Here is a 12,622-nt window from a genome sequence, read left to right as displayed (position 1 = left end):
CACTGTGTCTTATTTATTCATCTCCATATGCACAGAGCCTAGTATATTGCATTTTGCATAGCTGGTCATTAGTGTATTAATTCATGTCAGCAAACACTTACTATATTTACCAAATGTCCACTATGTAACACTCATAGTGCTAGTTGTTGGTTAGAAATCCATCAGTGAATGAAATAGAATGGCTTTGCCCTAGTTTGATGGAACAGTCTAATATTAAACAAATAATCATACATTTTAATGACTACTCTGAAGAGAAAGTACTGGGCACTATGAATGATATGGTAATGCTTGAATGAACAAATGAATGAATGAAAGAAAACACTGTATTTTTATATTTCAATACTCATTCACTGAAAGGTATCCTATATAGAAAAAGAAAGGGAATATTGTGGACTCTTTCAGAATGTCGTAAGAATTCCATAAGAAAATCAAACTCCTGTATTCTAGTTACTATGCTCCTATGATGCATCCTAAGACCCTATGAGTTTTTTGTGGTCCTATCTCATGCATGATTCATTCTTAACTTCCTTATTGGCAACTGAAAGTTCTAGAGTATTTTCTTGTTGTTTGTTAGTTTAATATGCTATCATAAATCCAAATCTCTCATCTTGTACTCTTGCAATTGGTTATTTGCATCCGCTTGGGTGGTTTTCTGTGTTTCTCTCTTCCTCCATTAGCTTTCATATTGCTAGATCTGATCTATCAATTTAACCTGCTCAAATCCTGTGATTCCCATTCCTGATCTCAAATGTCTGTTTCCCTTCACATCAGTGGCCATGACTGCCATGATGGAATGCCCATATTCCACTGTGTTGAGTGCAGGGTGTGTGTGTGTGTGTGTGTGTGTGTGTGTGTGTGTGTGTGTGTGTGTATTGGGGGGGGAATTGTGGGATCATCTTGGCAATACACATCAGAACCATAAAAAAATGTCCACATCTGATTCACATCCCAAGAGCTGCAGTTTCAGTGGCAGAGCCAGTGACTGGGGCGATGGAGGCAAGAGCAGCTTGCGAGGGTTGCAGGGTCTCCATGGGCACAGGAGGTGAGCAGAGGCAGTTTAAAGGCAGCACATGGGATGAAAAGTAAAGAATCTGACAAGGCAAAGGCATCATATTCATTTTAAAACTCACTTGCACAGGAGAGATCCAAGATGGCTGAATAGGAATAGCTCTGGAGTGCAGTTCCCAGTGAGAACAATGCAGAGAGTGAGTGATCACCACATTTCCAAACTCGTTTTTACTGACCAGAGACCAGGAGATTCCTGGGCCAAAAAGTGCCATGAGCTTCCAGCACAGCTGTTTCAGCCAGTGATGTGGGTTTTCACATAAAAACTCACACAAATCTGGGTGGCTGTTTCAACTGACACCTGGAATGCCTGGGAGACAGAGCCACCCATTCAAGTGAAAAAAAGGGGCCAGAAACAGAGAGCCAGGCGATCTGGCGTGGCGGGTCAAAGACCAGGAATCTGAAACGCTCTGGATTTAGAGTTTCACTGCAAATGCAGCTGGATCCGGGACGTCTAGCTCAGCAGGGGGAAGGGCGTCTGCCATTACCAAGGCAGACCACCATTTCCAAGGCAGTCTGCCACTACTGAGGCAGTCTGCCATTACCAAGGCAGTTTGCCATTACTGAGGCAGCCCACCATTACAGAGGCAGTTCTAACTGTACCTCTGTGAACAAAACCACAAGGAAGTTTACATAGGAGCTGGGCAGAACCTGTGGCAGCTCACCAATGCCTCTGCTGGCAGATTGTGACTAGACTACCTCCTTGCTGGGCAATTTTTTTAGCTTTTTTCATAAACTGAAAAAAGGCAGCAGCACATCAGGAACTTATAAATAAAGCCCCACCTTCCCAGGACAGAGCACCTGGGAAAAGAGGCAGTTATGAGTTCCGCTGCAGCAGACTTAAACGTACCTGCCCGGCAGCTCTGAACAGAACAATGGAGCTCCCAGCATAGCACTAGAGCTCCGATAAGGGACAGACTGTCTCTTCAAGCAGCTCCCTGGTCCACAATTATCCAAAGACACACCACACAAAGGAGAGCTCAGGTTGACATCTGGTGGGTACCCTTTTGGGACAAAGATAACAGAAGAAGAAACCAGCAGCAACCCTAACTATTCTGCAGCCCCGTGGGGGATCCCCAGGCAAACAGGGTCTGGAGTTGACATCCAGCAGTCCTGCAGCAGAGGGACTTGACTGTTAGAAGGAAAACTGAAAATCAGAAAGAAATAGCATCAACATCAACAAAAAGGATGTCCACTCAGAGACCAGACCTGAAAGTCACCAACTACAAAGACCACAGGTAGATAAATCCACAAAGATAGGAAGAAACCATGGCAAAAGGTATGAAAATACCAAAAACCAGAATGCTTCTTCTCCTCCAAGGGATCACAACTCCTCACCAGCAAGAGAAGAAGGCTGGATAGAGAATGAGTCTGGTGAACTGACAGAAGCAGGCTTCAGAAGGTGGGTAATAAGAAATTTCTCTGAGCTAAAAGAACAAGTTCTAACCCAATCCAAAGAAACTAAGAACCTTGAAAAAAGATTAGATGAAATGCTAACTAGGGTAAACAGCTTAGAGAAGAATAAAAATGACTTGATGGAGCTGAAAAACACAACACAAGAACTTCGTGAAGTATACAAGGTTTCTTGGCAGAAACCCTACAAGCCAGAAGAGACTGGGGGCCAATATTCAACACCTTAAAGAAAAGAACTTTCAACCTAGAATTTCACATCCAGCCAAACTAAGCTTCATAAGTGAAGGAGAAATAAAATCCTTTATGGACAAGCAATTGCTGAGAGATTTCATCACCACCAGGCCTGCCTTGCAAGAACTCCTGAAAGAAGCACCAAAGAGGGAAAGGAACAACCAGTACCGGCTATTCCAAAAATGGTAAAGGCCAAACAGTAAAGATGATCGACACAATAAAGAAACTGTGTCAATTAACAGGCAAAACAACCAGCTAGCATGAAAATGGCAAGATCAAATTGAAACATAACAATATTAACCTTAAAGTTAATATTGTAAATGGGCTAAATGCACCAATCAAAAGACACAGACTGGCAAACTGCATAAAAAGTCACGACCCATCGGTGTGCTGTCTTCAGGAAACTCATCTCATGCAAGGACACACATAGGCTCAAAATAAAGGGATAGGGAAGATTCACCAAGCAAATGGAGAGGAAAAAAAAAGCAGAAGTTGCAATCCTTGTCTCTAATAAAATGAGTTTTAAACCAATAAAGATCAAAAGAGATAAAGAAGGGCATTACATAATGGTAAAAGGATCAATGCAACAAGAAGAGCTAATGATCCTAAATATATACACACCCAATACAGGAGCACCCAGATACATAAGGCAAGTCCTTAATGACCTACAAAGAGACTTACACTGCCACACGATAATAGTGGACAACCTTAACATTCCACTATCAATATCTGACAGACAAACAAGACAGAAAATTAACAAGGATACCAGGCCTTGAACTCGATCTGGACCAAGCAGGCCTAATAGATATCTACAGAACTCTCTACCCCAAATCCAAAGAAAATACATTCGTCTCAGAATCCACGTTGCACATACTCTAAAACTGACCACATAATTGGAAGTAAATCACTCATCAGCAAATACGAAAGAATGGAAATCATAACAGTCTCTCAGACCACAGGGCAATCAAATTAGAACTCAGGATTAATAAACCAACACAGAACTGCATAACTTCATGGAAACTGAACAACTGGCTCCTGAATGTTGACTGGATAAACAATGAAATGAAGGCAGAAATAAAGATGTTCTTTGGAACCAATGACAATGAAGACACAACATACCAGAATCTCTGGGACACATTTAAAGCAGTGTCTAGAGGGAAATTTATAGTAATAAATGCCCACATGAGAAGTGAGGCAAGATCTAAAATCAACACCCTATCAACAAAATTGAAAGAGCTAGAAGAGCAAGATCAAAAAACTCAAAAGCTAGAAGAAACAAGAAATAACTAAGATCAGAGCAGAACTGAAGGAGACAGAGACACAAAAAAGCTCTTCAAAGAATCAATAAATCCAGGAGCTGGTTTTTTGAAAAGATCAACAAAATAGACAGACTGCTAGCCAGATTAATAAAAAAAGAAGAATCAAATTGATGCAATAAAAAACGACAAAGGGGATATCACCATTGATCCCACAGAAATACAAAATACCATCAGAGATTACTACAAACAACTCTATACACAGAAACCAGTAAAGCTGGAAGAAATGGATAAATTCCTGGACACTTGCACTTGCCCAAGCCTCAACCAGGAAGAAGTTGAAACCCTGAATAGACCAATAACAAGGGCTGAAGTTGAGGCAGCAATTAACAGCTTACCAACCAAAAAAAGCCCTGCCCAGATGGGTTCACAGCCGAATTCCACCAGACATACAAACAGGAGCTGGTACCACTCCTTCTGAAACTATTCCAAACAATACAAAAAGAGGGAATCCTTCCCAAATCATTTTATGAGGCCAACAGCAACCTGATACCAAAACCTGGCAGAGACTCAACAAAAAAGAAACCTTCGGGCCAATATCCATGATGAACATAGATGCAAAAATCTTCAATAAAATACTGGCAAACCAATTGCAACAGCACATCAAAAAGCTTATCCATCACGATCAAGTAGGCTTCATCCTGGGGATGCAAGGCTGGTTCAATATATACAAGTCTATAAATGTAATCCACCACATAAACAGAACCAAAGACAAAAACCACATGATTATCTCCATAGATGCAGAGAAGGCCTTCGACAAAATGCAACAGCCCTTTATGCTAAAAACTCTCAATAAACTAGGTATGGTTGGAATGTATCTCAAAATAATAAAAGCTATTTACGACAAACCCACAGCCAATATCATACTGAATGGGCAAAAACTGGAAGCATTCCCTTTGAAATCTGGCACTAGACAAGGATGCCCTCTCTCACCACTCCTATTCCATATAGTATTGGAAGTTCTAGCCAGAGCAATCAGGCAAGAAAAAGAAATAAAGGGTATTCAATTAGGAAAGGAGGAAGTCAAATTGTTTCTATTTGCAGAGGACATGATTCTATATTTAGAAGATCCCATCATCTTAGCCCAAAATCTCCTGAAACTGATAAGCAACTTCAGCAGTCTCAGGATACAACATTGATGTGCAGAAATCCCAAGCATTCCTATACACCAATAACAGACTTAAAGAGAGCCAAATCATGAGCAAACTCCCATTCACAATTGCTACAAAGAGAATAAAATACCTAGGAATACAACTAACAAAGGATGTAAAGGACCTCCTCAAGGAGAACTACAAACCACTGCTCAAGGAAATCAGAGAAGACACAAACAGATGGAAAAACAGTCCATGCTCATGGTTAGGAAGAATCAGTATCATAAAAATGGCCATACTATCCAAAGTAATTTATAGATTCAGCACTATCCCCATCAAGCTACCAATGACCCTCTTCACAAAACTGGAAAAAATCATCTTAAACTTCATATGGAACCAAAAGAGAGCCCGCATAGCCAAGACAATCCTAAGCAAAAAGAACAAAGCTGGAGGCATCATGCTACCCGACTTCAAACTATACTATGAGGCTACAGTAATCAAAACAGTATGATGCTGGTACCAAAACAGAGATATAGACCAATGGAACAGAACAGAGGCCTCAGAAGCAATGCCACACATCTACAACCATCTGATCTTTGACAAACCTCACAAAAACAAGCAATGGGGAAAGGATTCCCTGTTTAATAAATGGTATTGGGAAAGCTGGCTAGCCCTGTGCAGAAAACAGAAACTGGACCCCTTTCTGACACCCTACACTAAAATTAACTGCAGATGGATTAAAGACTTAAACATAAGACCTAACGCCATTAAAACCCTAGAAGAAAACCTAGGTAAAACCATTCAGGACATAGGCATAGGCAAAAACTTCATGACTAAAACATCAAAAGCATTGGCAACAAAAGCCAAAATAGACAAATGGGATCTAATTAAACTCCAAAGCTTCTGCACAGCAAAAGAAACAATCATTAGAGTGAACTGGCAAACAACAGAATGGGAAAAAATTTTTGCAACCTACCCATCTGACAAAGGGCTAATATCCAGAATCTACAAAGAACTAAAACAGATTTACAAGAAAAAAAATAAACCATTCAAAAGTGGGTGAAAGATATGAACATATACTTCTCAGAAGAGATATATGAGGCCAACAAACATATGAAAAAATGCTCATCATCACTGGTCATTAGAGAAATGCAAATCAAAACCACATTGAGATACCATCTCACGCCAGTTAGAATGGAGATCATTAAAAAATCTGGAGACAACAGATGCTGGAGAGGATGTGGAAAAACAGGAACACTTTTACCCTGTTGGTAGGAGTATAAGTTAGTTCAACCATCGTGGAAGACAGTATGGTGCTTCCTCAAGGATCTAGAAATATAAATTCCATTTGACCCAGCAATCCCATTACTGGATATATATTCGAAGGATTATAAATCATTCTATTATAAAGACACATGCACATGTATGTTCACAGCGGCACTGTTTACAATAGCAAAGACCTGGAACCAACCCAAATGCCCATTGATGATAGACAGGACAAGGAAAATGTGGCAAATATACACAATGGAATACTATGCAGCCATAAAAAACGATGAGTTGTGTCCTTTGTAGGGACATGGATGAATCTAGAAACCATCATTCTCAGAAAACTGACACAAGAACAGAAAATCAAACACGGCATGTGCTCACTCATAGGTGGGTGTTGAACAATGAGAACACATGGACACAGGGAGGGAAGCATCACACACTGGGGTCTGTTGGGGAGGCTAGGGGAGGGACAGCAGGGGTAGGGAGGTTGGGGAGGGATAACATGGGGAGAAATGCCAGATATAGGTGACTGGGGTATGGAGGCAACAAACCACATTGCCATGTATGTACCTTTGCAACAATCCTGCATAATCTGCACACGTACCCCAGAACCTAAAGTACAATAAAAAAAAAAAGTCCATATCCTTTGCATTGTGATTACTCTTCTGGGATCTGTCCTAGTGAATAACACCAAGTGAGAAAAAAAGTTTTATGCAAGAAACTGTTTTGCCTCCATTATTTATAATAGTGAATGGCAGATTTAAAAATCCTAACATCTTATAAGGGGCTTGATTAAGCTTAGGTTAGTGTAATAAGAGCAAGTTTTCCTATGAACTCAAAGAGAATTCCTGAGAACAAGCTTGCAATCACATGTTATTTTTAGAAAAACGTATCAAAAGCCCTTTTAGGTTCTAACGTGGCTCAGAACCCATTAAATACCACTAAATATTTATTGTTAATGTAAAGATCACAAAATAGTTTAAAAACAGGTGATTATGAATATAGAAGACTATTAAAATATACTTGTTTATATGGTATTGATGGGCTCTTCTCAGGCAAATATCCTTTTGAGACTTTTTTCCTTTGAATGGTAGACTGTTACCTAAACTAGTTGATGCCTACAGGCCTTAAATTAAAAATAAAACAAGGCAATGAATAGTATTATACACTAGTAGCTTAATTTTTAGGGCAAATACTGTGCTTAAAATTCTGTCTCTAAATGTTCATATGCCTACCCTGTGCTGGGCATAGTTGCTGCTGGGGATACTCTGAAGATAGATTAAAATCCTGCCTTGTGGAGCTTATAGTTCAGTGGAAGGTAACAGATGACACACAAGTCATTAAGTAAAATAGCATGTCAGGTGGCAATAAATGCAATGGGAAAACAGTAAGTCAGGGAGAGAGAGAGTCTAGCTCAGAAATGGGAGGAGGAATGAAATACCTAATAGGGTCATCAGGGCAGGCCTCCCTGGGAAAGGGATCACTGAGCAGAGACGTGAAGGAGGCAAGAGAATGAGCCAGGCAGCTGGCTGGCCCACAGCATTCCAGGGAGCAGTTTTTAGTATATAATTTTTAAGGATTGGTGGGTTACTTTTGTATTGCCGGTCCTTGAGTTCCTTGACACTTTTGCCGAATCAGCTATCTTTTGAAAGAGAGGTTCTATGTTTTCTGATATCTAGTGTGTGCCAATGCTGCTGTGCTGGAACCTGCTGTTATGGCCAGAGCAGGTAGCCCCACCCCCTTCCCCTTGGCCTTCTTTGGAGAGGTGAGAGCTGTAACCCTTACTCTCCCTGGTACCAGGAAGCCCATTCCCTTATCACGAAGTCTAAGGAGGTACAAAGGCAGCATTAAAATTTGCTGTTGTTGTGTTTGTATTTTGAGAGTCTGTATTCTCTGTATAAGGATTAACTCATAAAGAAGCAAAGTAACTCTCTCTCAAAGTCACTTTTAGAGCCACAAATGTAATCTTTAACTAAATTTGAAGAATATTCAGAGTGACTGTAGTTAACAACAATGTATTGTGTATGTCAAAGTAGCTAGAAGAGAGGACTTGAATTGTTCCTATCACATAGAAATGAAAAATATTCAAAGTGATGGGATACCTCAAGTACTTGGCCTGATCATTACACATTCTTTATATATAGCAATATCACATGTATCCAACAAATATGTTAAATATTATGCATCAATGAAAAAAAGGGTATTAGAATTTTGTGGTTGTTAGCAACCCTCAAATTCATATTTGAAGCGAACGTGTTAAACCTATCTCTATTTGTTAATCACTCACACACTCTCTCTCTCTATATATATATATTAATTACAATGGCACTTGTCCTTTCCGATTGTTTGCTTATGATTCAATGGATGGCTTGTTGACTTTCTGCCACATCTTTCAGCAACAGAGGTCAATTTATGAGATAATGACAAGGAGGACGCCTTAAGCTTCGTGAGGACTATCTCTCTGTTTTCCTCACTACCCTATCTCTAATGCCTAAATCAGTGCCTGGCACCCAGCAGGTACTCCACAAATGCTGCTGAATAAATGAATGACTTCAAAGACAACAGCTTTGGTACAGTAAGAAAATGCTTTCATGCTAGATTTGGAAGGGACAGCATAAGGGCCACATATCATAAGAGAGGTAAGATAAGGGGCATGGGCTATGATTCCTTTCCCCAAATCTGCGAGACAATTGGAACCCAGGGGGAGTGTGCATTTCGATAGCACAAGGGTAGGGCAGAGCAGGGGTGAGGAGATGACATTTGAGAAATAAGAAACTGGCACAGTGTTTGGACCCTTGAGATGCTGGACTGTCTTGGTGAATGTACTGAGCTCCTTAGGGACTCAGTTTCATCATATGAAAAATGAAGATAACAGTACTGACCACACAAGGTTGCTACAAGAATTAAGAAGGTTAATGCATATAAAGCACCTGGCACAGAGACTGTTGCAAAAGTCATAGTGGGCCCTTATTTTTTCACTTAACGGGTATATATTGAGAGACAGTGTACACAATGGTCACAGGCAGGGACCTGGAGACAGACTGCTGGGGTTTGAACCCCAGCTTTACCACTTAGAGCTGGGCATCTCTGGAAAGTAACTTAGTTATTCTTTGCCACAAGTTTCTCTTCTGCAGAAAATTGGATAGTAATGCTTACCTCATCATGTCGCTCTGAGGATTAACTCAGTTAACAAATGTAAACCACTCAGAACGGTGCCTGGCACACAAGCACTATTTAAGTGTTAGCTATTGTTGTTATCATATGCTAGGCATTTTCATATTCTTATCCCACTTTGATCCCTCTAGGGCTGGTGGAAACAATGAGACAATAGGAAGAGACAGATGTGTTGACGTGATGAAGGACGTCCTGTTAGATGGACTGGTCTATGTTTCATTAGAATGGGTCCCAAAGCTGAGCATGCATCAGATTCACCCTGAAGGCTCGTTAAAACACAGGTTGTGAGGGCCCCACCCTCAGAGTTTCTGATTCAGTAAGTCTGGATGGGCTTGAGATTTTGCATTTTTAACAAGTTCCCAGGTGGCGCTGATGCTGCTGGTCCTGACACTGCATTCTGAGAAGCTCTGCTTTGGAACAAGAGAGAATGTCTGAAGCTCCAAGAGGAGGAAGAAGGGAGGATGCATACAGAGATAGGAGTTCTACAACAGTCTCAAACAGAACTGAGGTATGGACACTAGCAGAGTCAAATGTTCATCCACTCATTCAGCAAATATTTATGCACTGCCCACTATGAGCAGGGCCCTGTATTTACCCATCAGTTGCAAGAACAAGGATTAAGCTGAGCAGAAACAACTGTGAGTCAGAGAGGACTATCAAGGTACTGAGTTTAGCCACAACAGTGTGCCTGTGGTTTCAATGTGTCCCCCAAAGTTTATGTGTTGGAAACTTAATCCTGAATGCAACAGTGTTGGGAGGTGGGTCCTAATAAGAGGTGAGGAAGTCATGATGGCTCTACCTTTGAGAATGGATTGTCGTTATCATGGAGGTGGGTTAGTTATCTTGAGAGCGGATTTGTTATAAAGGGGAGTTTGGCCCCCTCTTGCTCTCACCTTCTCTTACCCTTCTGCCTTTCTCCTCGGGATAATGCAGAAAAGGCCCTCATAAGATGCAGGTACCTTGATGTAGACTTTCCAGTCTCAGGTGTTACCTAGTCTCAGGTGTTTTGTTTTAGCAACACAAAATGACTGAAATAAGCACTAAACAAGCTTAGGCAAGTGATTTAATCTCTCTAATTTCAATTTCCTTGTCCAAAAATGGGGATAATAGTTCCTATGTACTAGGGTTGTTTTGAGAATTAAACAAAGATAAACTCATTAAACTAAGACAGGGTAAACTAAGATAAAGTAAAGCACTTAACATAGTTCTGGCACATGGTATGTATCCAACAAATATTGGCTGTTGTTAGTATTATTATTGGGTCACCCTTTCAGATACATGCCAAGAGGTTTGTTGCCATAGAAGGACATTACAGTGAGTGTGGAATTAAGTCTCACTAGGCCCAAAACCTAGAATCCCAGATAACAGAAAAAAAATTTAAGTCACAGGATTCAAAATTACAACCTGGCCACAAGGATTAAAACATGCCTTTGGATGGGCGAGGTATTTGGGTCAGGGTGCTCTACGGAGCCCACAAATTGTACCAGAGTCTCCAGCAGCCAGCTATGGGTATAAGTATTCTTCCTCAGTTTTTTTTCTCTTAGTTTGCAAATGTCAGATAAAAATGAATTCCAGAACAATGGAAATCTGAGATGAGAAGTAGTTACAGCAAATTTGGCCAGGCCTCCTCCTAGAATCTCTCCAGTCATTCTGGGATGTGTTCTGACAACTTGCCGGCTCCTTTCTAAACCTCTGAAAGGGGATGACGTTCCTACCACTTCCCTTGGAAGAATATTCCACAGTGAAATATGACTCACTGTCAGGGTCCTTGTCTGTGCACTTCCCTTTCTTTTCGTGACCCACTTTTGTCTTACTGTGCCCTTTCATACAAAGTCAAATGAAGCCTCCCCTTGAGGAGGTTGTTCTGTGAGGTCTGACATTTAAAGACCATTACCACCTCTTAAACTCAGCCATGTTCATTTAACCAAGCAAAGCATGTTTAGTTCTTTTAATCTTCCCGTATAAATCAATCTCTACATTTCCTTAATAGTCCTTCTCCTGTGCTTTGAACTCCCTCCAGCCTGGCAGTCCTGAGCTCTTATTCCGTTTACACTTGAGAATTAACCAGTCAGTCACGAAATGCCTGTGCAGGCAAAACAGCCAGGCCTGGCCAGGGTTCCAAGTGCTCTTCCCACGCTTGGCTGCCAAAGGGCATTGTGAGCCCAGAGAAGAGCACCATGATCTGCTGAGACAAAGCAAGACCTACCTAGTGGCCAAACTTGCTCAGATACGTGTGTGGCATTTGCTGCCTTCTCCATGATGATGCTTTCAAATGCACCTTGCCCAGCTGGCCAACGGTCAAGGGACTGCATGGAAAGCCACCTGAGACAGGTATACCTCTCCAGTCTCTACCTCCCAGGACAAGAAGGGCCACTCAATAAGTCTAGGCGGGGGTCTTACCTGGAAGGTCCCAGCATGGTCTTCTTCCTTATCACCCTCTCTGTTCTCTTTGAGCGCAATTAATGTGAATCCTCTGAAGTAGGAGGGAGGAGCAGCTGAAAGTGTTACTGCAGAGAGAGAAGAAAGCAGGTTTTAAGTATAAGAAACAATTATAGTCCATTTGTCAAATGGGATAGACCTGAGTTCTCCATCAATATCCCAAACCTGTGGGTTAGAGAGGCCGTGGACAATGGTGAAGCCTTCATCCACTGAGTAGAGAACTCTTGCCCTTTTCACCCATCTCCCTCTTACATTTTAGAACCTGTTAAATATCTGAGCTGCTATCTTACTTGGGGATTCTTGAACCAACCAAGGATGTAGTGAGCTCTCTCTCAATAACCATAATTTGATAAGGATAGTCCCTGGTCGGAAACTCCTCTTGACAATTGTCTAACATTACACTTCCATTAGATTGGCCCAAGAGAAATCTAGTTCTTTACAGCACATAATCCTGTAGAATGACCTTTGTGGCAGAGGCTGCTGTGTGTTCTTCAAAACTTATTTCATTTTTCTTGTGGAAACTCAGCTAGACCACATTTCCCAGCCTCCTTTGCAGTTAAGTCAGCTTTATAACCAAGTTCTGCCAGTGGAAGCTGGGGACAGACACGATATACAGTAGCCCCC

At 41.2% G+C, this 12,622-nt stretch overlaps 1 protein-coding gene across 3 annotated transcripts in view; it reads right to left on the bottom strand.

The window, feature by feature from the left end:
• SPON1 (spondin 1) overlaps positions 1 to 12,622 on the bottom strand; it is a 301,120-nt gene that overhangs the window by 268,138 nt on the left and 20,360 nt on the right. For all 3 annotated transcript variants that reach the window (XM_032240836.1, XM_032240837.1, XM_032240835.1), the window contains exon 2: positions 11,960 to 12,066. In XM_032240836.1, coding sequence (XP_032096727.1) covers positions 11,960 to 12,066 — 107 coding nt within the window. The remainder of the gene's footprint in view (positions 1 to 11,959; positions 12,067 to 12,622) is intronic.

Source organism: Sapajus apella, unplaced genomic scaffold (genome assembly GCF_009761245.1).
Source record: "Sapajus apella isolate SASKATOON/1434 unplaced genomic scaffold, GSC_monkey_1.0 scaffold47, whole genome shotgun sequence".
NCBI classification, from domain to species: Eukaryota; Metazoa; Chordata; class Mammalia; order Primates; family Cebidae; genus Sapajus; species Sapajus apella.
Note: the sequence above shows the minus strand (reverse complement) of the source record. Positions and strands in the feature narration are given on the sequence as shown.